A 24,107-nucleotide genomic window follows, 5' to 3' on the forward strand; every position below is an offset into this window, starting at 1 on the left:
GCCACTCTACAAAGATGCTACCAACTGCATTTTTATGATTCAAAACGTATCAAATCTGACAATCATCGTGTTACTTACATCTTCCACAGTCTTCATGCCAACACTATACACGTATAGTCAGATCTGACAATGTCAAACGGGATTGACAAGCGGCCTCGTGTTCCAGCGGGCAGCGCCTGTACAGCTTGGTTCCCGAGCCTACCGCAAGGTTGGGGTTTAAGGGTTAATAGTTTCACCTTGACCTCGTCCTCTAAAATGCAGGACCAATCATATCAGCGGAATCAATTATTTATTTCCGCGGAGAAAATACTTAATTCCGTGGAGAAAAGTATTTATTTCCGTGGAGAAAAGTATTTATTTCCGTGGAGATAAATGTTATTTCCGCGGAGAAAATACTTAATTCCGTGGAGAAAAGTATTTATTTCCGTGGAGATAAATGTTATTTCCGTGGAGAAAAATATTTATTTCCGTGGAGAAAAGTATTTATTTCCGTGGAGATAAATGTTATTTCCGTGGAGATAAATGTTATTTCCGTGGAGAAAAGTATTTATTTCCGTGGAGAAAAGTATTTATTTCCGTGGAGATAAATGTTATTTCCGTGGAGATAAATGTTATTTCCGTGGAGAAAAGTATTTATTTCCGTGGAGAAAAGTATTTATTTCCGTGGAGATAAATGTTATTTCCGCGGAGAAAATACTTAATTCCGTGGAGAAAAGTATTTATTTCCGTGGAGAAAAGTATTTATTTCCGTGGAGATAAATGTTATTTCCGTGGAGAAAAATATTTATTTCCGTGGAGAAAAGTATTTATTTCCGTGGAGATAAATGTTATTTCCGTGGAGATAAATGTTATTTCCGTGGAGAAAAGTATTTATTTCCGTGGAGAAAAGTATTTATTTCCGTGGAGATAAATGTTATTTCCGTGGAGAAAAATATTTATTTCCGTGGAGAAAAGTATTTATTTCCGTGGAGATAAATGTTATTTCCGTGGAGATAAATGTTATTTCCGTGGAGAAAAGTATTTATTTCCGTGGAGAAAATACTTAATTCCGTGGAGAAAATACTTAATTCCGTGGAGAAAATTCGAGAAAAAAAATCGTATTTGAATCTAAAAAAAAACATGATGTCCCTAATGGGCCACCGTAGTTTATAGGCTATATGCATGGACTTCATGGCACACCTCCACGTTTATTTTTTATTCAACAATCATGAATATAGGCTTGATGCAGATCTAGCAAACATTTTTCACAAGGCTCATTGACCATGAAGTTTTAGTGATAATCCGGCATGTTTATCCATTTGACTTACCCAATGGTGAATTAACGTTTCCTCCATGGGTAAACTTGGGTTAACGCAAGGGGTTAACGGCATTTTTCATACCGTGGAAGTAACCTGTCTTGCAAAATACCCCGCATCCCAGCACAAAGTAAGTGTCTCGCCCAACATGCCCAAGGTCAAAGATATCAACATGAAGTAACATGTCTTGCAAAATGCCTCGCATCTCAGCACAAAGTAAGTGTCTCGTCTAAGGCCTAGGCCCAAGATCTTACGAGTATTTTGTCTCTCCAAATGCTTTCCATCTTGATATAAAGTAAAGTTTTTCCAAAGGCCCAGATCTTAGCAGAAAGCAATGTGTCTTGCCCGAGCCACAAAAGTGCAAATACCTGTATTTTTTCTTGGGCAACATTTATACCACAAACTATACGGTTCATCGCACATCAACATGATCATGGTAGAATACCACTCATTTATCATTCAGACGATTCTATAATAATCACTTCATCTTACGGCAATCCGTCATTCAATACATTTGAAAAAAATTACCCAAGTTATGATGGTCCAATAATGGTTTTGCAAGGACAATGACAAGGTGACGCTGTTAGAGTCAGACGATGGCTTTCAATGGTCGAGAAATATCATGCCACAGGGTAGCATTTCATGACCAGCCAATCAAAAGCTGAATCTCCCGTTAATTGTTCCGTCGTTTTCAGTATAAATGCCGTATGGGAACACTCATCATCACAAATACGATACAGAAGTTGTATTTCACGGTAAGTTTCTACCTTTCCTGTTTTCAAAGGTCTAGGTTTGGCTGGATATTTTCCCTCCAAACAGTCAGAGGCCTAATAAAACGTATTTTCTCAAGTAAAAATTCAATTATGCCATGATAATACGGTTTGAAAATCTCGCATGAATGATATGATATGTAATCAGTACAGAAATACTTGCTCGATTCATTAATATTTTGACTTTTGCCTTTTCATTTGCAAGCGACTATTGTTTTACTGATTAGCAATTTATGATAAAATATTTTCGACACTTTAACTTGATGAATAGAGGCCCTTACACCAGGCGAAGGAAGCCACTGCTGGCCACAACAAACAAGAGGCAAAGAAAAGACTGCATGGTCGCACACCACATGTTCTTTTGTTCGTTGTGCCTATATTTACGTTTGTTTTGGCTAGCAGTGACTTCCTCCGCCTGGTATAAAAGTGACTATGGTCCAAACTATGACGAAAGAGGAGAAATTATTGCACGTAACAAAAATATTGATAGCAGCAGAATACAGCCTTTCAATTTTCTCGTCTACAGGTCTACACGACTTTATTTCTTAAAAGTTGATTTCGAATTTGGTGCATGATAAATATGTAATGCTTATAAGGAATAAGGCAAATTGGTAGATTTTCTAGGTACATATTTGCTTAAAACTGGCACAGAGCGCTTTCCGGGTCCTTTCACATGCAGATGTGTACAAGCACAATAATAGCTTTCATGTGAGCAATATGGCTGATAACCTTGTTCAGGGTGATCCAGAAAAAAACGCAACTGGATACTTCCATTACCATAAGGTTAAACCATTCATACCAGTGGATGGGGAATCTTTCCGGAAGGATAAAGATACCAAGATCGACCAATTATGTTTAGTAGTTTTTGTTGTAGAGACGTTTTTGTGAAGCAAGGTTGGAGTCCCTTGGCCAGGTTGTAGGTTGGTGTGCTGAGGCCTGACCATGCTGACGCGACCTTTACTCAGTTGCAAATGGTCACTGGGAACCTTATCAACATTATCTCATATCAGTATTATTAACTAATTTTAATCCACCTACTTACCAAGTTCAATTTACCGGCACAGTTCGATTTCTGCGCTTCAAACAATTGGCACAATAGGCTCTAAACCAAAAACTACTGAACCAAATCGGGCGATCTTGGTATCATTCTTCTCCTTGAACGATTCCCCACCCTGAGTGTATTTAAACCCCTCGTGCGAGTGATCATTTGTCATTTATTGTCTGTTCGCCTAGGTGTGCAGATCTTCCTCCGCTCTGTTAGTAAGTATCGCCGTATTTGTATACACCTTCCTGTACACTGTACAGGCGCTACACTGTGCTTTGATGGTGTAGCGAGTCTCGCAGCTCATGGAAGTCATTTGTGGCTGACCATGAGGCGATGAAGTTTGACGAGTGAGGGTCGTCATTTAGTAACAGATAAGGGCTGTTACGGTAGAAGGCTACCATATCTGCAAAGAAGCAGCGAGTCTCGCAGCAGATGGAAGTCATTCGTTGCTGGCCATGAGGCGATAAAAAAAATGACTAGTGAGGGTCGTCTATTTTTATGGATGGCAGTCGTGATTGACCACGTGGCGATGGATTGCCAATGTTGCGTGATAGTGTTTTAATTTTGGACAGATAAGAGCTATAATTTCGATGGAACCCTTCCATATCAGCGCTGTCATTTCTGGCTGGCCATTGGGTTATTGAAAATACATGTATGCTAATACACCCTGAGTTTATTTAAACCCCTCGAGCGAGTGAACATTTGTCATTCATTGCGTGTTCGCACGAGTGAATGAGCGGGGAGAAGAACTCTTAGGTAATTGTTTGATAGTCATTGTCAAATTTGTTGTGCCCCCCCCCCCCCCCCCCCCCGCACTCTTTCGATGGTGCGCCTCGATTCGCTTGTAGTAATTTCAGGCAATATGCTTGATCCTTTTCATTCCCCAACACTCGATGAGAATGAGCGAAGAGGGCAGGCACTCAGGATGCTATCACATCCACTGATATCAATGGTTTTAACCCCCTGGTAGTGGAAGTATCAGGTTGCGTTTTTTTTCTGGACCACCCTGTATGAGGCGATTGCCCGATTATATTAGCAAGAAAAGTCACTTGTTCGGTGACTTCACATTTGCCCAAATTGCGGTATATTGGTAACATATTCTAACAAAGAAATCGACATAAGAGCCCTGCACTGCATACTGAGTCCTGAAATGCATATCATTACCTTAATTCCAACTACAAATGATACAAATGCATTTCAGCAAAAGTTCGAATCTCGTTATATTTTCTTTCGTTTTAATGATTTCAGCTCGGTCTCGAATAAAGTCCTGGCAATTAACATGAAGATTTTAGCCGTGTTTATGGTGATTGCGGCTGCGTCCAATGTGGCGATGGCGTTTGGTAAGATTGTTTATAGTTACTCCCATAACACCCCAATGCCTTCTCCTCAATAACCGATGATTTAGTGTGAATAGGGTCGTGACAGACTCTCATGACCAATGTAGGCTTATCTCCAAATACCATACTATTAGTTTGGAAAGCTAAAAAACAACCTGAGGCCTATAGACGGTTTGCGAAAATAAATTTCGGCCATTTTGAAAAGGCCTTTTCACAGGCAGTGTAAAGTTTACCATGACGTAAATGTCCTGTTTTAAATCTAATCATCACCAAAAGCAGTCAAAATATCATGAACCTTGGAAGAAATGGTCGTGAAAGTCATGTTTTAAATCCAGTCATCACCAAAAGCATTCAAAATATAATGAACCTTAAAGTAAATTACTTTTAGAAAGCTGGTATATACTTTTACTTAATGCCATCAATTTAAAAGCGTCCAGGGATCAGTATTATAACAAATTCGTACGAAAATCTCTGAACTCAATTCAATTTGGCTTTTATCTATAACATGATATTGCAAACATAAATTGGACAAACTATTTGTATCTTCAAAAATAATCAACGCCGTCATTTCACTCTAATTTCTTCGGTTTATTATTATGCTGGTCTCGAAATGCATTCTAAAATTTTTGGTTGCCATTTTTGATGCTGTAACGTAGTTATTGAAATTTGATATTTCAATATCTTTCTCATTGAATCTTTCTCATTGAAATCTCATTGAAATCAAAAATTCGAGATCTCGAATTAAAATCATTTTGAGAAGTTCAATAATGTATTCTGATACCAACCTGATGATAAAGTGAAGAAATCAGAGTAATGTTGGCGTTGGTTAGTTTAGTCAATCTTTGCATAACCATGGTTATGAAAGCCCAACCGATACAGTTCGGAGACCAGTAGCTGAAACGTGTTCTGACTTTTTCGTCCTAATATTTTGTATATTGACCTCTGGACGCTCTCTCTCGATGTGCACCCTATTGTGTCTGCAGAGTATACCTCGCTTTCGATTTGTGCACTGGGGATAATGGGTATATTCAGTGGAAGATGCAAATGTACATCACGAATATTTCCGAGAGCTCGGCTTCGGTCTTACCCGGGAAGGAATATTTGACCCGTCATCTTTAAGTTGTGTGCTGGGGGTGACGGGTATAATTGATAGAAGATCCAATGCACGTTATGAACACTCCCGATCATGCCGATGGCTCGGCCTTGGCCCTACTCTGGAATGAATATTTCGATCCAACACATTTCTTATTAGTGTGTCGGGTGACAATTGGATTGATTCAGACATTTCAACTTGCCTACCAGGCTGCCCCTCTTCTAAATATAATTGTCCTGAATAAATTTCTAAAAGAATAATTCGTTTCAGATGTGAGCGTCCCTGTCATTAATTTGGTGAAATCATCCAGAGGTAATTCCCAAATCAAAAACCTTGCCGAAGCTCAGCAAGTATGCAAGGCATATGCCCCAGGGATGCGGGTTGCCACTCCCGCTGAGCTGATGGCAGCTTTCAAAATAGGCTACGAAAGGTGCAGCTGTGGATACCTCTCGGACGGGAGGGCTAGTTATGTTATGCAGAAGTGGAGGCCCGGGTGTGCTGGCCGTGGATTCACTACATGCGGATACAGAGGAAGCTATAACACCTACTGCACCACCGGAAGTAAGTAAAATAGTAGAACGAATAGAAATAAAAAGTGACAGTACAAGTTTTAATTCCAGGGCTCCAATATGAGGGTACACTGTATTTTAATCAATAAACTCAAGCAACATTAACAATCAATTAGTAATAAATACTATACAGTTTTATAAACCCTGTCATTAGAAAGGACGACGGTTTACGACTTGGGCAACCGAGATTTCATTCGGAAACTTAGGTGCGTCTTATTTTATTAGAACTACAAAGTTATGGAACTTTTGCCTTTTGAACTCGGGAGTTAGAAAAAAAGAATTTAAGACCTGCATAGAGAAATTCCTTGTTGACAGAATGGATCGCCAGGATGTTGGCAACAAGTACCTTTGCCAGAATCTGTCGTCGTTGCTTCATTTGCAGACCAACCTAGCATATGCACATTCTCGGCAGTCACCGTAGGGTGCACTTCGAGTGAGTGTCCAGAGAATTCGGTCGAAAATGTCTGAACTCTCTTCATATTCGCCAACATATCACTCGACTAACTTCTTTGTATTTTGTGACTTGCCTGATGATAAACCATTCTTGAATTTCTCAAAATGCGTTTAATTCGAGATATCGAATTTGAGTTCATCGTTAGTTAATTTGAATTAATTGAACAGCATCAGAATTGACAATCAAATACGTAAGAATGTAATTCGAGACCAACTTGGTGATAAACCGAAGAAGTTAGAGTGATATGTTGGCTTTGATTAATTTTAAAGATGCAAATAGTTTGGTATTTGCATTACTATGTTTTAACTGAAACCCAAACTGATAGTTTTCAGATTTTTTCAGACTACCGAGTTCAGACTTTTTCGTCCGAATATTTAAAGGACCAATTTAATTTACTAATTTAAGGGCAATATTACCCTGTTATTGGCTGCCGAGTCGCCTCCTCTTCTACATAGGTAGTTAATTCCATCAACAAATTGTAAATTTAAAGTACATTCAGGAACAAATATACTACAGTAAAAAACCGCCTGTTCCTTTAATGGAACATTTATACGTGTCAATTCATGTACCGTTTTACATTGGCGATAATTTCAGGTCCTATCCTGTCCGTAAAGAAATATGGCCAACAATACAAGGTCCGAAGTCTCGCCGATGCCGATGCTACTTGCAAGAAATATGATGGTATGCAAGTAGCCACGTACGACCAGGTCAACACAGCCAGGACTAAAGACAACTACGAAAAATGCTCGTGTGGGTACATGAAGACCAGCTCAGGAAGGCCATTCGTAGGCTATCCGATGCTGAAATGGAGAAAAGGATGCGCTGGTGCAGGCATGGCCAATTGCCGAACCATCTTTGGTAACGTTTTCTGCGTCAATCCTTGGAACGCATAATGAGTTATCCCGATTTCTGGTAATTCAATGTAGCAGTGAATCTTGCCAATAAAGTTTTGATCTGATCAAAGTCCACTTGCTCCTCTAAAACTTCATTGGTTGTTTGTGAAATCGATGATTAAGAACAAATTGTCGACTCTCGGAAAAACCGGTGAATGTGACATTCGAGCAAACCGGTGAACAGGGTGAATGTGACCTTCAGTTTTTGCGCCTATTTGCAGGTAGTGGTTGTGACCGGTGTGACAGCGGATATAGTCCCCCTGGAGTCATAGTCCGGTAGCATTGTATCTGACCAATTAAGCAGCATGATCTATTGTACCGCTAACTCTAACCAAAACATTTAGCAATGCAGGCTATTGTTACACGGACTATCAGCCCTAGGACTACTATCCCCGCCACACCGGCCCTTTCCTTTGGGCCATTCAAGAGTGGAATATGATGCTTCGTTTGAGCTGTAATGTTAGTTTTGGTGATGTATCACAAAAAGTGATAAAAATATTCCTCACAAAACTTTATTTCGATTTGTGCAGTGATTCACGACTTGTAGGGTCGTTTTATAACTTGACATCCTTCATGTTAAATTTACAATTTGGAAACAATTTAACCTACATAAAGCTCAGAAAGCATCTAATCAACTATCGAGCCCATTCCTGAGCCGAAGATATGTTAAATAGACACTTCAGCATAAACATTTATTTGTTTAGATAATGATTACTCCCACTGGCCGCATTTACCCTTTCCTCCCAGATTACCGGAGTGCCAGTTCGTTATGATAGTTCCAAAAACTACCGCACAATGCGCCGGAAATGATGTGCCAGTGGCCCAGGTTGTTTGCATCCGTGATTGGGCCACGCGGCGCGGCCCCAGAGGCGTGGCCTCCCAACATTCTTTTTTCTTTTAGACGACCCGTTGATGTCTGGCTGATGTCATACCTGCCTTGACCCGATTATCATTAAATACAATCGATGCAGTGTATGGATTCATGGTTGACTTTATAATGCGAAAATCCAATCACTTGTTATTACTTGACTTGCCAAACTCAGCTCGACGCCGAACTGCAGCGCCACTCGCGGAAAAAGATAGAACAACTCGACATTTTTTTCACCGGTTTTCTCGCTGCGCATGCGTACCAGCGGAAATCAACAAAAGATGACGCTGGTACGCATGCGCAGCGAGAAAACCGGTGAAAAAAATGTCGAGTTGTTTTATCTTTGTCCGCAAGTGGCGCTGCAGTTCGGCGTCGAGCTGAGTTTGGCAAGTCAAGTATTAGGTGAAGCCCCGGTAAGCGGACCCGATTTTTGCCGCCTTTTGGCTCGCGACGCATCCCCGACCCGACCGCATCTGATATCATGGCCATAATGCAAAGGGTAGGCCGTTTCTCGAGGCGAAATTGACGATCATATGGGACTGTCAAATACACACTGGCATGGCATTTAGAGCTTTTCTGTTGAGTTTTGATGGCATATATGAAAATGTTGTTTTGGATTTCCGAGATGGCCGCCACAGATGGATGGCCGCGACTCTGCGCAAATGAAACAAATAAAATAAATAAATGCAGGTTCTTATATACAACGTTTTATAATGTACAGCATTCTCAAATCACTTGACATTAAATAACTCGGATGAGCTGCTCAATCACCGCTACAACCTGAGAATTTCCGACGTGTACCCATTTAAAGACCTGAGTGGAGTTGGGCATAAAGCAAAGCGACCTGACTGGTCTCACGCCGCAAGTGGAAATCGAACCAGGGTCATCTCGACTGCTTGTCAGAGACCCGAGCCACTACACCACCGCGGCCCCTGTAGCTGATTCTATTTTCGTAACACTTTTATGGAGTGCGGTATCTTCCCGGCATAATAACCTATGCGGATCCCGGTGTAACAGTTTTAAATGTCTTATATTATATAGTCTGCTCCAAGATGTTGAGAATGTTGCATATCAGATGATGAGCGCCGGGGATGATAAGAGCACAGGGCGCGGGCGGGGAAATTCTTCGAGACGTTTAAAATCCTTTTTCTCACCTGTTGTATTGTCGAAGGGCACGGTTCACTTATCACTTGAAGATCACTTATTTTCTGGTGGGAGGCCGAGGTTCAACACCTGGTTTGACGTACATGCCAGTCCCATCCCTTGTTCCTCCCTAGTCTGGAGTGGAAAGTATCAAATAAATCTTGATCGTATTTGAGCTTCAGTAAGAAATTATATTCTGAATCAGATTACTACTTCTACATCTACATGCACTTGTACTCGCTTCGGCGGTAGAATGTCTGTCTGCTTGACTATTCGAACAGGTGACTTTGTTTGGACGCCGCATTGGTTACATGTCTTGCTAAAATAACACGCCATCAAAATCAGTTTTTTGGTACACTCGCCCCAACGCTTCCACTTCGTGCAATCAGCTGCAGTTCCCCATCCTCCCGTTACGTATAAGTCCACGCAGGTTGTATCCTTGTACACTGAAAATGATAGAAATATTAGGATGGCCATCGATTCTAGTCAACAAAGTAACGTGTATATTATCATGAACTTGAAGAACAAATTAAAAGATAGTTAGACAACATCTGGTAAATATCAAAAACTCGTAAGAATTAAATGGGTATTTATAAAAATGGGGATTTTTGTATATAGGTTAACTAGTTTATTTGTTGTAAATTACGTTAATTTCTTCCTGTAATAACTCATGCTTAGTCCAACATCATGTGATGGTAGAAACTCGAGCAACAAGTGGGAAACTGTATTGATACTTCAATATAAGCTAGGTGCTGTCAGGAGAGAGGGTTAAGCATCAAAGGAACTTACCCTGTTCAGTGACACAATTACAAATCTTATCGTATTTGCCACTGGAGCTGAAAGGGTGGATGTCGTCCTGGGTGCCGACAAATGGTACCCAGGTTCAAGATTGACTGGACAATAAGCACCCTGGGTGCCATTACACTAGACAAATAGCAACCAGCTTCTTTTTGCATGGCTTACGGATCTTAGGGACGAGGACGTTTCTTGCAATCTCGTTTTATCTCGCGCCGTGGTACTTGCACCCAGGACGACATCCACCCTTTCAGCGCCACTGGAACATGCGATTTTGCAGTCCGACCATAAAGAAAAATTGATATAATGTTTAGAGCAGTCCAACTAATGAAATATGATGGCCAAAATCACAGCCACATGCAAAAGAAGAAAGGGTTAACGTTGTACTGGACGACGTAACGTGTCGATGCTTCCTACGAAATGATCAAAGGTTTACCAAAATCACACGGAATCCGGAACCATGTTTTGGTTGGGTTTTTTACGTAAATGCCTTAGCAAACAAAATGCACTGTCGACTGTTGTCATGGTTCTAACGTCAACACGTCGTGACAGCTATGTCTTGGCAAGTTTCACAGCCTTCGGCCCCCATAAACTCATTTTATGTTTACAGCATCGTTGTTTAGTTTCATCAGAAATTACTTCTTTTATGGGTAAAGAGTAGATTTCAGGCGGTATAGCATGATCAACCTTTGGTAAACAATGCTCTCAATCAAGGGTATTGATCTATAGTGTGTGTGCCTCACTCTGTTCTGTGTTCAAATAGGCTAAGGAAGATACATTTTCGGTTCCGCACTATCTTTACTTTGACCATCACATTATTTTATCAACTGTTGCCCATGGCCATGCACTGCTAAAAGGTGGAAAATCCTCCTTCTTACGTTTGCTTTCCCTCTTTTTGTCGTCCTCGCCTTCTGTGTTTCTTCACTTTACCCTTTTTGTCTTTTCCTTTCTTTTCCTTCGTCTCCTTTATGTATTTCTTGCCTTTTTTGTCTGTCTTCATCTTCCCCTTCCTGTTTTACTTTTCCATGTGACTTCCTTCACTTTCCCCTTCTTGTCTTTCTTCATCTTTTTGTGCATTTTTTCTCTTTCCCCTTCTTTTCTTTCTTCCCTTTTTTGTCTTTTTTCACTTTCCCCTTCGGATCCGTCTTCCCCTTCTTTTCTTTTATCAGTTTCCCCTTCTTGACTCTCCTTCATTCTCCTTTTTCGCTTTCCTCTTCTTGTCGTCCTTTCCCTTTCCCTTCTTTTCTTTCTTCCCCTTCTAGTCTTTCTTCTTCTTTTTCTTGTTCATCTTGTCTTTCTTCATTGCCTTTTTCGTACTACTGTCATCTTTTACACTTTCCTTAGAATTTATGATAACACTCTTAGCTGGCATCAGGCTTTTTGGAGGTTCCAGAGCTTGTCCCCCCATTGCCTTATTATTCCCACCCACATCACCCCCGACCTTTCTGTACAATGTCTCCATTCTAGAAACCATAACACCGGTCACCGGTGGGAGGGATGCGACAACACTGGTTTTGCCATGCATTGGTGGAGTTCCTTTCTTTTTCTCTTCCCCGTTCCCATTTGATTCCTCCTCTTTCTCTTTCTCTTTCTTTTGACGTTTCGACCCTTTCGTTTTATATCATGTTTCTTTCTGTTCTTTGACTCATCCATATCGCCTTTCTTCTTTCTAATGTCTTTCTTTTTAGATTTCTTTGCTTTTCTGTCTCTTTCAGTGTTTTTCAGTTTCTTTTTCCCATCCGTCGCATCGTTCTTTCTTTTAGTTTTCTTCGTTTTCTTCTTACCTTCCTTCCCCTTTCCCGGCCCACCCTTATATTTCTTCTTCAATTTATTTCCCTTTATAGTCTTTTTAACTTTCTCTTTTTTCTCATCCTTCCTTCTTTCATTCTATTGTCTTTGTTATATACTCATTGTCTTGCCTTTCTTTTTCCTTTTCTCTCCTTTGTCGCCATCCTTTCTTCCCTTTTTCTTCTTCTTTTCTTTTTTCGTTATGTTCTTCTCCTCTTTCATTTCCTTTTATTTATCCGTTTCAGCCTTCTTCTTTTTCCTTCCCAATTTCCCTCCATCCTTCTTCTTCTTCTTCTTCTTCTCATTCTCTTTCTCTTTCTCCTTCTTCTTCTCCACCTTCTTTGACCAATTTCCTCCTCCTTCCATAGGCGACTTAACCTTCTCCGCCGGCTTCTTCTTCCAAGTTGCCTTAGACTTCACTTTCTTCATCGCCTTTTCCTTTCTCTTCTCCTTCGACTTCAAGCCAATCGTTTCCAGAGCATGGACGACTACTGCCTCCCTTGAGTTGGTAATACATGTAGCTGGCTTCTGTTGATCCTTCCTATTCTTCTTTGCCTTAAGTAGATTCGCGTTATGTGGGCAGACTACTTCTGCAATACAAAACAGAAAACGTATGGCTAAGTTATTGTACTTTAAATAATAAACAATAATTTAAAGCTCTCTTGGTACAACTGTAAAGCACATTTTAATTGATTCTATTCTAAACGTCATGACACCAACAGGAATATTTCACTATGTAAATCAGACGCTCAATAAATATGGATCGAGGAAGAAGACAAGAAAGTATGAGAATTTTTCCCAGATCGATCATGTTATAATACAAATGTGGAGATAAGATGGATACTTAATTTCTGTTTCATAGCATATTATATTTTGGATGTTAAAATGCGGGACTTTTTTTTAGATCAACCGATATATCAGAATATATGGTTTTATATACCATAAACTATTTGGCTAAAAAAGTCCATAAAACCATTGATAAATGATTGATGAACCAGCACAAAATCAACTCAGACAGTCCTTACTTTTAATTTACAGAAGCCCCATGTCCTATTTTCATCATAATTATTGGTGGTAGCGCACCACACGTCCTTATTCTTGTATGGGATGCACTTGTAGCGGTATCTCCCCGCGTATTTGAAGGGGAAGATGCAAAATGCTGACTTGGCGTTGCCTCCGTAGGTTCCGATTGTCTCTGAAATGAACGTCAAAGCAGGTATAAAGAGGTTACGTCTTTTGTTACAGTTTCTACAACTGGAAAATGCCTCCTGTCTGATGATAATCATTTGAGGTTTGTTCATCTGTTGTAACTCATTTACGACGCAAGGCGAGTCCGTTAGCATAATAACAGTGATGGGTTTACTGATAGCAGCGTGGTTCACTGAAACACCCGGGGCCTATCCTCGACCTGCAGTGACTTCACACATGCACATGTACATGCACGCTATCAACTCATTGTTTATTGTACTTCGTACGAAATAAATAAATAAATGAATAAAGCATTTCACTTCGATGTACAGTCCTACCAGGAAGTAAATGTCCACAGGTTTTTTTAATATGACAGAGATAGAATAAGGTAATTGAATGCGGTTTCCATCAGAAAATGGTTAGTTGGTTATGTATATGCTCAGCTCATACATGAAGGATTGGGGGTCTTTATCAAAGGTTATAGAAGAGATAAAAATCCTAAGAAAAAATGTGCATTTGTCATGATTATCGAACACACCCTATGGAATTGCAAGTGCCAAAAGATTATCGTCATCAAGGACAGTTCATGGGCTCATTTGAATTTTTGAAAAGGCACATGAAATAAAAGAAGTGATTTTTGGACCTTTTTTGAAATGTTTGTTACATAATGAAGGGATGGAATTAGGTGCATCCAAATACACCATATAATTATATGACCAACTAAATATACGAAACTCAGCTTAAAACCGCATTCAGATATCTTATTTTATCTCTGTGATATTTTTAAAAACGGTGGACATTTACTTTCTGGCAGGACTGTACATGCAGCCAACGGCCACGTCTTTGTAAGGGACTTTTGAGGTTTTTGCAAGCGTCCTAAAATCCCACCTTTACAGTATCCCCATTTCTTGTCTCTGTCATAGTGCTTGGTCACGGAACACCAGGGTTTCCTGGCCCTAAGCAAGGTGCAGGAATAGTGGATTCGCCCCTTCGCCTCGAAAGGGAACACGCATGGTTTCCCCTGGCCGGTTGCTCCGTACGTCTTTATCTCCCCTAAAAGTAGAATAATTTCCATCGTTGCATAAAGCCTGGCTCTCTCTCAACATTCTCTAGTCAAAGTAGAAACTGGCCAAGACTGGCCAATCAGAAGCAAGCATTCAAAGCATTCTCCAAACGAACATAATATTCAAACAGATTGACCGCCTCACCACTCTACTATCACTGGGCAGGATGTCATTCAAGATAATGTGTGCAAAACACTTCGGCCGCAAATGATGGCGTCACGAAAAATACATGGAACACAAAATGAAGTTCAGACCGATATATCCGCAATGCTGATCAAGCTGAATGTCTAATCATGTTATGATTACTATATCAGAGTACTTGGTTGTGAGAATACAGTGTATACAGGTTGATATGATTTTATTGAGCTGACTGACCGCATTACCATGCCCTATCTAACATCGCAGAACAATATAACACCGTCCTGTCCTGCCAGTAAATATAGGGCTTAACCCCTTGCCTCCCTAGAGGTGACGATATATCGTCCCCTATATTTTGTCTCGCGTATACATTGTAGGGACGATATTATATAGAACTCGCGGTACAGGTTAGACACTATTGCACGGTGTATTAGTGTCCCTGGTGAGCTGCAGGAGAGTTTATTTAGTTTTAATATATTTTGAAAGTAAAGGTGGTACCATACCGGAGAAGGGGTTTAATTATACTAATAAATATTGCATTTACCTCTGATAAGCCTTCTTCATGCAAGTGTAAGCTCAATATTTTTGTAATTTTAAACCCTCCACTATACAGATCAGATGAACGTTATTGAAAAATTCGTCAACCAATTTAATCAGACTTAAACGACCACAATACACAATATTGGTTCTAGTTTTTCGATTTGCCGCTGGGGTTTCGTCGTTGGATGTCAGCTTATCGACCGGGTCGGAATGAATGAAAACCTCATACGGATCTCATGCTCTTTCCCCAAAAAATATCCAAAAATAACTCAAATCGCGGCGTCATTTCGGGCAGCAAACATCCCCTTTTTCCAAGTAACTCAAATAAAGACAACAAGAACCAGTTGATGGATAACGTTCTTCAATTGCCATTTCATCTGTAAACTACCATCAAAATATAAATGTTACTATTTATTATGAATTTGATCATTTTGTATGTAGTTTATTTGTGTCCGAAATTAGAAAACAAAATAGAGTGTATCTTTACGGTGACTTCCTTATTCGCCATTTCCATATTCGTCAGTTTCCACATTCGCCAAATTTAAAAGTTAGGCGCATTGTGAAGGTTTTCAAGGGATCGGATGAGCGCGCGAAACGTAACCAAAAAGATCGCGTCCAGTGTCTATGACCGACCAATCATGAAAATCGTGGTTCTGTATCTCGCAGGGGCTTGGGTAGATGAAAAGATTACTTCAATCGCCGGGGGGAGTGTTTCGCTGAAAATATCGATACGGAAATGTTATTTTAATAGTGTTTGAAAAGCCCGCGTTAAAAGTTAGGCATTCGACGCGAGTTCCGCCTTGTACAAATGGTCGCGTGATCAGAGCGCATGACTTGTTTCATGCAACGTCACGGTATTCGCCCTTCTCGCGGCCAGAAGTCAACTTGGAGCAACAGCTGACGGATCGAGGCCCAATTCGGGCAAACCCTTTTTATCATATTACAAAAACAAGAAAAAACAGAATATGTTGATTCGTACGTTACATTTATCATATCTAAACACTCGTTTAATCACTTGTTATTTTATGCAGGCTTTTTGGTGCTACAGACATTTAGTTAATTCGCTTATTTCTATCACCAGCTTAAATCATTAGCTTTGAGAACATTTGCGTTCAAACGACTAGGATCACGGCAAATTGAGTTTAATTAAAGCTCTGTGATATTTGTTCAATATTCAAAGTACCGTGGAAATTGTTTATTCAGAGGTTTTAAAACCGCCACTTTTCTGTGTATTCAAAATGTACAATCTATTACAGGTTTCGAATAAAACTATTGTCTCGAAGATCCAACATTCCTTCCCATCATTCTGTGTCCTGGCCGGACACGCCAGTGTGCTCTGAATCAGTTTACACCAGGGCCCGTATTCATAAAGCTACTTAAAGGGTAACTCGTGTCAAATTTCACCATTATATTTTAGCTGTTTTTGACAAATGACTACGTCACTTTCTCATAAATCGGTAAGGTTTTCGAATCGAAATGCACATTTTCTAGAAATTGATGGTTTAATCCCGCCCGGACGGCTCGATTCGATGCCGTTTTCGTTGATGACGTCACAACATGAACATTTTCGCGGTCGCGGTGGTTTACATTCAGCGATTTTATAATAAATCTAATCAAAAATGGAAAATTTGAGCTTTACATTTGTGATCAACAATTAAAAACGGACGTATTTCTGCAAAGTTGTAAATCACATCATAGTATCACTTTAAGTCAAAGTGGGGCACCTAAAATGCATATTAAGTTAAGGTGGGGTACTTACTTAAAACAAGTCATAAACAGTGTTACCGTTAACACATCGAGGCTTCAGGAACAAGATAAAACAGACAACAATAATAATCGAATGTATGAAACAGTGTTACCGTTAACACCTCGAGGTTTCAGGAGCCAGATAGAATAGAAAACAATGATAATAATCGAATGTATGAAACAGTGTTACCGTTAACACCTCGAGGTTTCAGGAGCCAGATAGAATAGAAAACAATAATAATAATCGAATATATGAAACAGTGTTACCGTTAACACCTCGAGGTTTCAGGAGCCAGATAAAATTGAAAACAATAATAATAATCGAATGGATGAAACAGTGTTACCGTTAACACCTCGAGGTTTCAGGAGCCTGATAGAATAGAAAACAATAATAATAATCGAATGGATGAAACAGTGTTACCGTTAACACCTCGAGGTTTCAGGAACAAGATAAAATAGAAAACAATAATAATAATCGAATGTATGAAACAGTGTTACCGTTAACACCTCGAGGTTTCAGGAGCCAGATAGAATAGAAAACAATAATAATAATCGAATGGATGAAACAGTGTTACCGTTAACACCTCGAGGCTTCAGGAACAAGATAAAACAGACAACAATAATAATCGAATGTATGAAACAGTGTTACCGTTAACACCTCGAGGTTTCAGGAGCCAGATAGAATAGAAAACAATAATAATAATCGAATGGATGAAACAGTGTTACCGTTAACACCTCGAGGCTTCAGGAACAAGATAAAACGGACAACAATAATAATCGAATGTATGAAACAGTGTTACCGTTAACACCTCGAGGTTTCAGGAGCCAGATAGAATAGAAAACAATAATAATAATCGAATGGATGAAACAGTGTTACCGTTAACACATCGAGGCTTCAGGAACAAGATAAAACAGACAACAATAATAATCGAATGTATGAAACAGTGTTACCGTTAACACCTCGAGGTTTCAGGAACAAGATAAAACAGACAACAATAATAATCGAATGTATGAAACAGTGTTACCGTTAACACCCCGAGGTTTCAGGAGCCAGATAGAATAGAAAACAATAATAATAATCGAATGGATGAAACAGTGTTGTCGTTAACACATCGAGGCTTCAGGAACAAGATAAAACAGACAACAATAATAATCGAATGTATGAAACAGTGTTACCGTTAACACCCCGAGGTTTCAGGAGCCAGATAGAATAGAAAACAATAATAATAATCGAATGTATGAAACAGTGTTACCGTTAACACCTCGAGGTTTCAGGAGCCAGATAAAATAGAAAACAATAATGATAATCGAATGGATGAAACAGTGTTACCGTTAACACCCCGAGGTTTCAGGAGCCAGATAGAATAGAAAACAATAATAATAATCGAATGTATGAAGCAGTGTTACCGTTAACACCTCGAGGTTTCAGGAGCCAGATAGAATAGAAAACAATAATAATCCCTAAGAAATAACCTCATATTTGGACATTATTGACGAGAAAGTCGCAAAGCCGGTATCTTCCACCATCAATATTATTGTCACGTGCTGTAGTCGATCTCCTCACCAGAGGGTCGTTCTTCACCAAAGTCTTTGCCCCTGGCAGCAATATGTGAGGATCGAGGTGACTGATAAAGATTAGATAAAAGCACAAATTACATCAAAATTCTCAATTTGGTTATTCTATTTTTGATTGATAAAATTCTGTAATTTCAGAAAGATAAGAATAAAAATCTCTTTTTTCGTCACGGCATTTTTGACGATGTTAAAAAGTGCGCCATTTTGAACAAAATGGCGCCGTTGTTGTCAGCGGTTTACACATGTAACATGCAATGACATGTTTTCGCGAGGAGATGTAATCTCTAAACCTATTTTTAGACTGTCTGAAACGAGCCGTCTTCGAAATCAAGTTGGTTTCGAAATGACTTCCAAATTCACTTGAGATTTTAACCAACTTTCGTCTATCGATTTGGCTTTAAAATATGTTTTTCATCAACTGTTAAGAGTACTTGTTAACATGGTAGTGCTTTAAAAGCTATTCATGTTATGGTTATAAGCGCATGCACTGTGTTTATTACACACTCGATACGAAAGGTTTTTCTGGAGTAATGGCCGCTGATGAGAGAGTTAAGACGGTAAAAGAAAGCTTCTTTGAAGCATGTTTTTCTTTTATCGTCTTAAGTTATAAGACTAACACCTGGATTGGTTTTCGATAATACTTTACTCTCGATTTTAAACGACCAGTTCAGCGTGTAGTTTTTCCAGCCCCTTTTCGACAATAAGGCGATCATAATTTAGCAATGCTATAACGCTCAGCCAATCCGGAGCATAGGCCCGCAGTGTGTAATCTCAGCTTTGCCGCTCATTGAAGAAATGGTGTCGATCACTAGTGATTCGTCAGAATACCGGAATGAAAACCAGCCAGTTACGTCAAATCTGTCAATTTAGTGCTGAACTAGCCAATCCAGACAGAATTTGTACTTGAAGACATGCCTCCATTCATAAATGTGGCTATGCAGTATTGTAATCGTGGATTTGGGCATGGCCAACGGACTGGTCGTTTAAAACCGAGAATTAAGTATATGGATTTCTTGCCCCCATGCAAATATTTCTCAAAAGATAATTTTCATAGGATGTCAATATTTTATTTGCATTCATCCCAAATTGGTCTTATGAGTACATAACTACAATGAGATGTACCTACATCATAAAGTATCATCTCATGAAATGTAAATACTACAGTTTTGTCAAGATTTTAACAATACCCTATTTGTTTTTTTTGTACTGCAAAATCAGTCAGGAGTCCTTGTGACCTACTACATGTAGCCACAAGAAGGCAGTCGGGTCAACTTCTGGCTAATTTCACAGGTGGTGTCGTTGGAAATTCATCGACCAGACTACCACCACAAGTATTGCCCTTCTCGGTTTGTTGAAGAACTAGACAGCCAGATAAAATAGAGCTTATGTCCAGTTTCCTGGTTCTCTTGGGTCAAGTGCCATGTCAGTACAGTTTTGACCGGATAATCAAGCATTTGGCCGGATAATTAGGAAAATCCCTTTCGAGTTCAGTCTGACAAAAACTCAGAGGCATTCCCATCAGTTAACAAATGCCACTCATGAAAACAAGCAATTTCCTCATAGGCAACACACTGGCGTCCACATCAACTGACACGAGTTGCAAGTGATGACAGTCTCCTCAAAAGGTACACCTTTCTTGAGATGTCAACATCAACTAACTAAACCAGGTGATGAAGACGGGTCTCCTCCATTGCTTCTTGGATATGTTTCTCATTCAAATCGTGCCAATTAAAACACCTTATTACCCAGTACCAAGTGTGTTACCCCAGTACCAACTACGGTATTCTTCACTTGCCAATTTAGGTGGCATATAGCACCTACTGATAGCTATAGCATATTTAGAGGCAATGTAGCTGCCTGGCACCACCCAAATCTGGCAACTGAAGTCATAGTCACAACCATGACAGTGTCTGGCAACGTTAAGTTGAAACATGTACATGAGCGATTATCAAACAAAGCTGATGAACTTTCTTTGAACAAGCAACCACATTTGTATGTAATCTACACCCAAAATCAAAGTCTCATTCCCCTGAAGACCAAAGAGCAAGATACACCCCTAGTTTTGGTGAACTATTTTCACTCTAATAAGCTCTTGGCCAAGAGGCATTAAAATTGTTTTTGTTGAAATCGTGAGCTTTTTCAATTTAAGTCCGTTAGTCACAGGCGAGGGTTAATGAATGTCATGTAATTTCTATAAACTGACATCACCACGTGATAACAATTACAATGTACGCCTTGGACGATTTCCATGAGCATGTGACCCTAATCAGGCCTTTCATAACGGAATCTGTATATTCAATAATTTGCTTGTTAGACAAGTTGGTCGTGGTAGCCGGATAAGTCATACTATGCAGTATATATTAAGCATAGTATATCATACTGGTAATTAATCTCTACCTAGAGTGACACAGACTGCAAGAATTGGGCTTGTTTATTCACATCAGGTTATGTAATAATCAGCAGTCACCCATATCCTCAACTCTAGATTAGTAATAGGGAGGGCGACTGATCAATGGAACACAATCATTGCCATTGTTCGGGTTTGAGGAATTAGGCTCACATTCCGGTCGGGAACAATGGACGATCTTGAGGGAAAATAACATATCAACCGAATCGGTATCAAGGGCTCCAGAAACGTAATGAACGAGGGTTGTTACACTCATCATCAATTGAAAACCTTATTAGGAAAGCAAAGACCGACGGGAAGGACCGCGCACTGACGACATGCTGCCCAAATACTGCCATTAATCTGCAATCTGTAACGGCCAGTTGATCGTACAAAACTAAACACGATCGCATCATCGCAAAAATACTCTCATAAAAAACAATCATTTTCATATCAATAATGATGATTTGTATTCATAACGAGGGCAGTTTACAGATAGAATAAACATCGAGAAGCATCATTCGGGTTGGAATGTTTGTTTTACTTTCTTGAATGCTCTGATAAATCGTGTGTTTGCAGCGCAAGCGAAACCACAAAAAAAACGTACACGGGACAGAACACGACTTTCAGAACGGGAAATTAAAAGATCGCTACTCGGTCAATTTTGACACTAGAGACGCTGTTTTTGCTCATTTGCATAATAAGGACGGCGTAGCTTAGCTCGTTTCAGAATTGAATTCAGTGTCCCTTTGAAAGATATTTTGAAAGTAAAGCTGATAGCATTCTGGAGGGGGTGGGGTATATGATACCAATGTGGCCTTTACCTATGACAGGCCTTTCCATCCAGATGTACAATCCGACTTTGTTCAATTTTGAAACCTCCATATTCTCTTTGTGTGATGAATACATGATACAAATACGTCGTGTTTTGGTTGCAACACTAAAACCAATCACCCTTCTTCCCTGACACAGCGAACTAGAACACTGTAGTATAGATCTTGTTAAGATTACCTCCTCCGTGATCAGACGGCTTACCCAGTGAACACGCTCGAAGATTTTCCTCGAATTGATCATTTGAGTGAAAAATAAAGAGATCGTGGCGGTCTTCAAGAACGCACTGGCCACTGTCAGAACGACCCAGTTGGCCACTTCATGAGCCATGTTCTGCCTTAGAAAAACGGGTCTGGACACCCGTCAGATCAGGCTACTGGCAAATATTTTAGTCCGAGATCTTCGTGTTTCGTACTTTTGAGATACACTGGGTTTTTGCGCCCCTGTGACCCACTCCACGGACCGAATGGAAGAGGTCCATCGAGTTGTTATTGTTGCTTGAGAACATGAAAAAAAGAAGATATTTTTGAATGAGAAGTCCCAGTGAAATGCAGCCTTCCGTTGGCTGTTTGAAGAGAAAGAAGGTGCCACCAAGGAAATAAATACACACTTAACTATTCGACAACCTCTCGGATGTGCATACTTGTGTTGGCTGAAAAACCCGAAACTGAAAAATCTTGCATCTTACCACGGGCAGATGCGTTATCGTATACATTGTTGTCACGAGGTACATTTTACTCACGGACTTTCGTGTCCTTGGTTCTTTACAGGGTTTTCTCAAGATAGGGTGGTACTCTTTGACATCAAGAAGTTTTGCCAGTGCGCGATACAAGGTAGGGTGGCCAGCATTCAAGGTAGTGTGGTCCTATAGAAACCCTTTACAAATTTCAAGAGCAAGGTAGGGTGGCTGCTTCCAAGGTAGAGTGGTAAGCTGCCAAGGTAGGGTGGGCCGCCTTGTCAAAAGGCCTTGTAGAGAAAACTGTCACCTTTACCTTCATTGTTCATGATGTTTACACTAAATGCACTGTGCATTTTATCAGGTGCCATGATGGAGACACAAAAAAAGGTTCGGTTCGATTATTTCCCTGGGCCCTTGTGTCGTACATCTTTATTCCTGCCTCGAAAACATAGATCCACGACGGAATAATCTGTCAAACGAAACTGTTAGAAAACCTTCCTCTATATGTTTCATTTATTCCTCAACTCGTATTGTTTACGGCTTTTGTTAAATAGAAACGATGATGATCGATTTGAATGCAATGATATAAAAATCATTACGATTTTTTTCGATACTTCGACTTTTGATGTTTGGTATTATTTGATACTTTTCAAAGCATACTGTACATTTGATACACCTATTGGTGTACTGGAAGTAAACGTTATAACATAGTGTAAGCAAAATCTTAATTCCTTTAAGGATCTATAATTATATTATGGCAACGTCAGTTTTGGCTACTTTGCAAAAATATTCCTTCATTTGGACAGGCTTAAACTTCTCCAGACCCCCTCCCCCTCACCCCCACACCACACGCACGCACACACCCAGACAGATGGAGAGCCCTTTTGCACCATCCCCAACCCCCAAAAATGTTAAACGAAACTGTTCAAATAAAAAAGGTCAGTTTAGAAATATCATGAAAATATGATTTTTCCAAAACACCATTTCCATGCGCTAATAACTTAATTACTTGCTCTTTTCTTCAAAGGCCTTTTTCAAACACTCATTCATTCAAAACGTTTGTACACGTAGGCAAATATGAGATCATTTTTCTATACGTTCCAGCGTACGCATACGCATACTGGACCACCCGTTGTTAGGTGTGCACGAAAGAATTTCCGCGCAACGGGAATTCTCTTGTTATCCTCAAAGCAGTATCACGCACACCGTATTCTAGAATAGTTTCGAAAGAAGAATGCGTACTCACAAGATTTGAATAATATAACCGGTTTTGGGCTGCTGAGTTTTTCCTTTAACACTTAAAGGTAAAATAAGGCGAGTGCAATGCGATTGCTGCAGTGGGTGAATGAAATTAACAAGCTTAAACTACCCGCCAAGGGAGCTCAACCACCTTCTGGGATCATTCATCATATCATGCAGCTTAAAAAGCCTGATGGTAACAAGTATATGAGCCCGACACTTTTACCAGCTATGTTAGAGGAATTGACTGCCATCTTAAAAACAAGGGTTATCCAGTGACAATAATTGAATTTGCAGAATTCAAATTAGCCAGAGATGTACATGTACTTACATCATCTAGAAAGGAACTAAAATGTAATGGCCTGGGCGACAAACCCAACAAGGCAGATGCGTTGTAATCGAAAAATGAGCAGCAACTGGCATGCAGTCCTCCGGACAATTAGGTGTACATAATGGGTATTCACTGCAGAACATGATCTGGTACTACACGACAAAATTAATGGGATTTCGGGGGAGGGATGAGGCACGTCAATTTCAGTGGGGGGGGGGGGGGGGTTGGTACTCAAGAGGGACAGCCAGGGAATGAACTTCCATGGGTATCGAAGAGAAGTACAAAGACGAGAGATGGCAATAACAGGCACTACAGGTTATTTAATCCCAAAATAATTCCA

General features: G+C 39.9%; 3 protein-coding genes across 3 annotated transcripts; 1 reads left to right on the forward strand and 2 right to left on the reverse strand.

Moving 5' to 3' along the window:
- Positions 1-2,038: 2,038 nt before the first annotated feature.
- Positions 2,039-7,526, forward strand: LOC135498134 (aggrecan core protein-like). The gene is made up of 4 exons (XM_064788310.1): positions 2,039-2,050; positions 4,359-4,450; positions 5,811-6,101; positions 7,158-7,526. The coding sequence occupies exons 2-4, from the start codon at positions 4,390-4,392 to the stop codon at positions 7,454-7,456; spliced, it is 651 nt and encodes a 216-aa protein (XP_064644380.1). The 5' UTR covers positions 2,039-2,050; positions 4,359-4,389; the 3' UTR covers positions 7,457-7,526.
- Positions 7,527-11,520: 3,994 nt separating this feature from the next.
- Positions 11,521-12,272, reverse strand: LOC135497708 (transcription initiation factor TFIID subunit 3-like). The gene is made up of 2 exons (XM_064787542.1): positions 12,182-12,272; positions 11,521-11,870 (listed from the first exon to the last, which is right to left on the reverse strand). The coding sequence occupies exons 1-2, from the start codon at positions 12,270-12,272 to the stop codon at positions 11,521-11,523; spliced, it is 441 nt and encodes a 146-aa protein (XP_064643612.1).
- Positions 12,273-12,278: 6 nt separating this feature from the next.
- Positions 12,279-22,565, reverse strand: LOC135497709 (protein FAM133-like). The gene is made up of 2 exons (XM_064787543.1): positions 22,511-22,565; positions 12,279-12,640 (listed from the first exon to the last, which is right to left on the reverse strand). The coding sequence occupies exons 1-2, from the start codon at positions 22,563-22,565 to the stop codon at positions 12,279-12,281; spliced, it is 417 nt and encodes a 138-aa protein (XP_064643613.1).
- Positions 22,566-24,107: the final 1,542 nt, after the last annotated feature.

The sequence above is a fragment of the Lineus longissimus genome, chromosome 13, assembly GCF_910592395.1.
Source record: "Lineus longissimus chromosome 13, tnLinLong1.2, whole genome shotgun sequence".
Lineage (NCBI taxonomy): Eukaryota > Metazoa > Nemertea > Pilidiophora > Heteronemertea > Lineidae > Lineus > Lineus longissimus.

Bases quoted from the DNA above. Each gene is read 5' to 3' on its own strand.
- LOC135498134 (XM_064788310.1), top strand. From the start codon at position 4,390: ATGAAGATTTTAGCCGTGTTTATGGTGATTGCGGCTGCGTCCAATGTG. The intron at 4,451-5,810 runs GTAAGATTGTTT...AATTCGTTTCAG, and splicing joins CAATGTGGCGATGGCGTTTG to ATGTGAGCGTCCCTGTCATT. The intron at 6,102-7,157 runs GTAAGTAAAATA...CGATAATTTCAG, and splicing joins CACCTACTGCACCACCGGAA to GTCCTATCCTGTCCGTAAAG.
- LOC135497708 (XM_064787542.1), bottom strand. From the start codon at position 12,272: ATGAAAGAGGAGAAGAACATAACGAAAAAAGAAAAGAAGAAGAAAAAG. The intron at 11,871-12,181 runs GCAAGACAATGA...ATAAAACGAAAG, and splicing joins AGAGAAAAGGAAAAAGAAAG to GGTCGAAACGTCAAAAGAAA.
- LOC135497709 (XM_064787543.1), bottom strand. From the start codon at position 22,565: ATGGCACCTGATAAAATGCACAGTGCATTTAGTGTAAACATCATGAAC. The intron at 12,641-22,510 runs GTAAAGGTGACA...TTTGTATTGCAG, and splicing joins AAACATCATGAACAATGAAG to AAGTAGTCTGCCCACATAAC.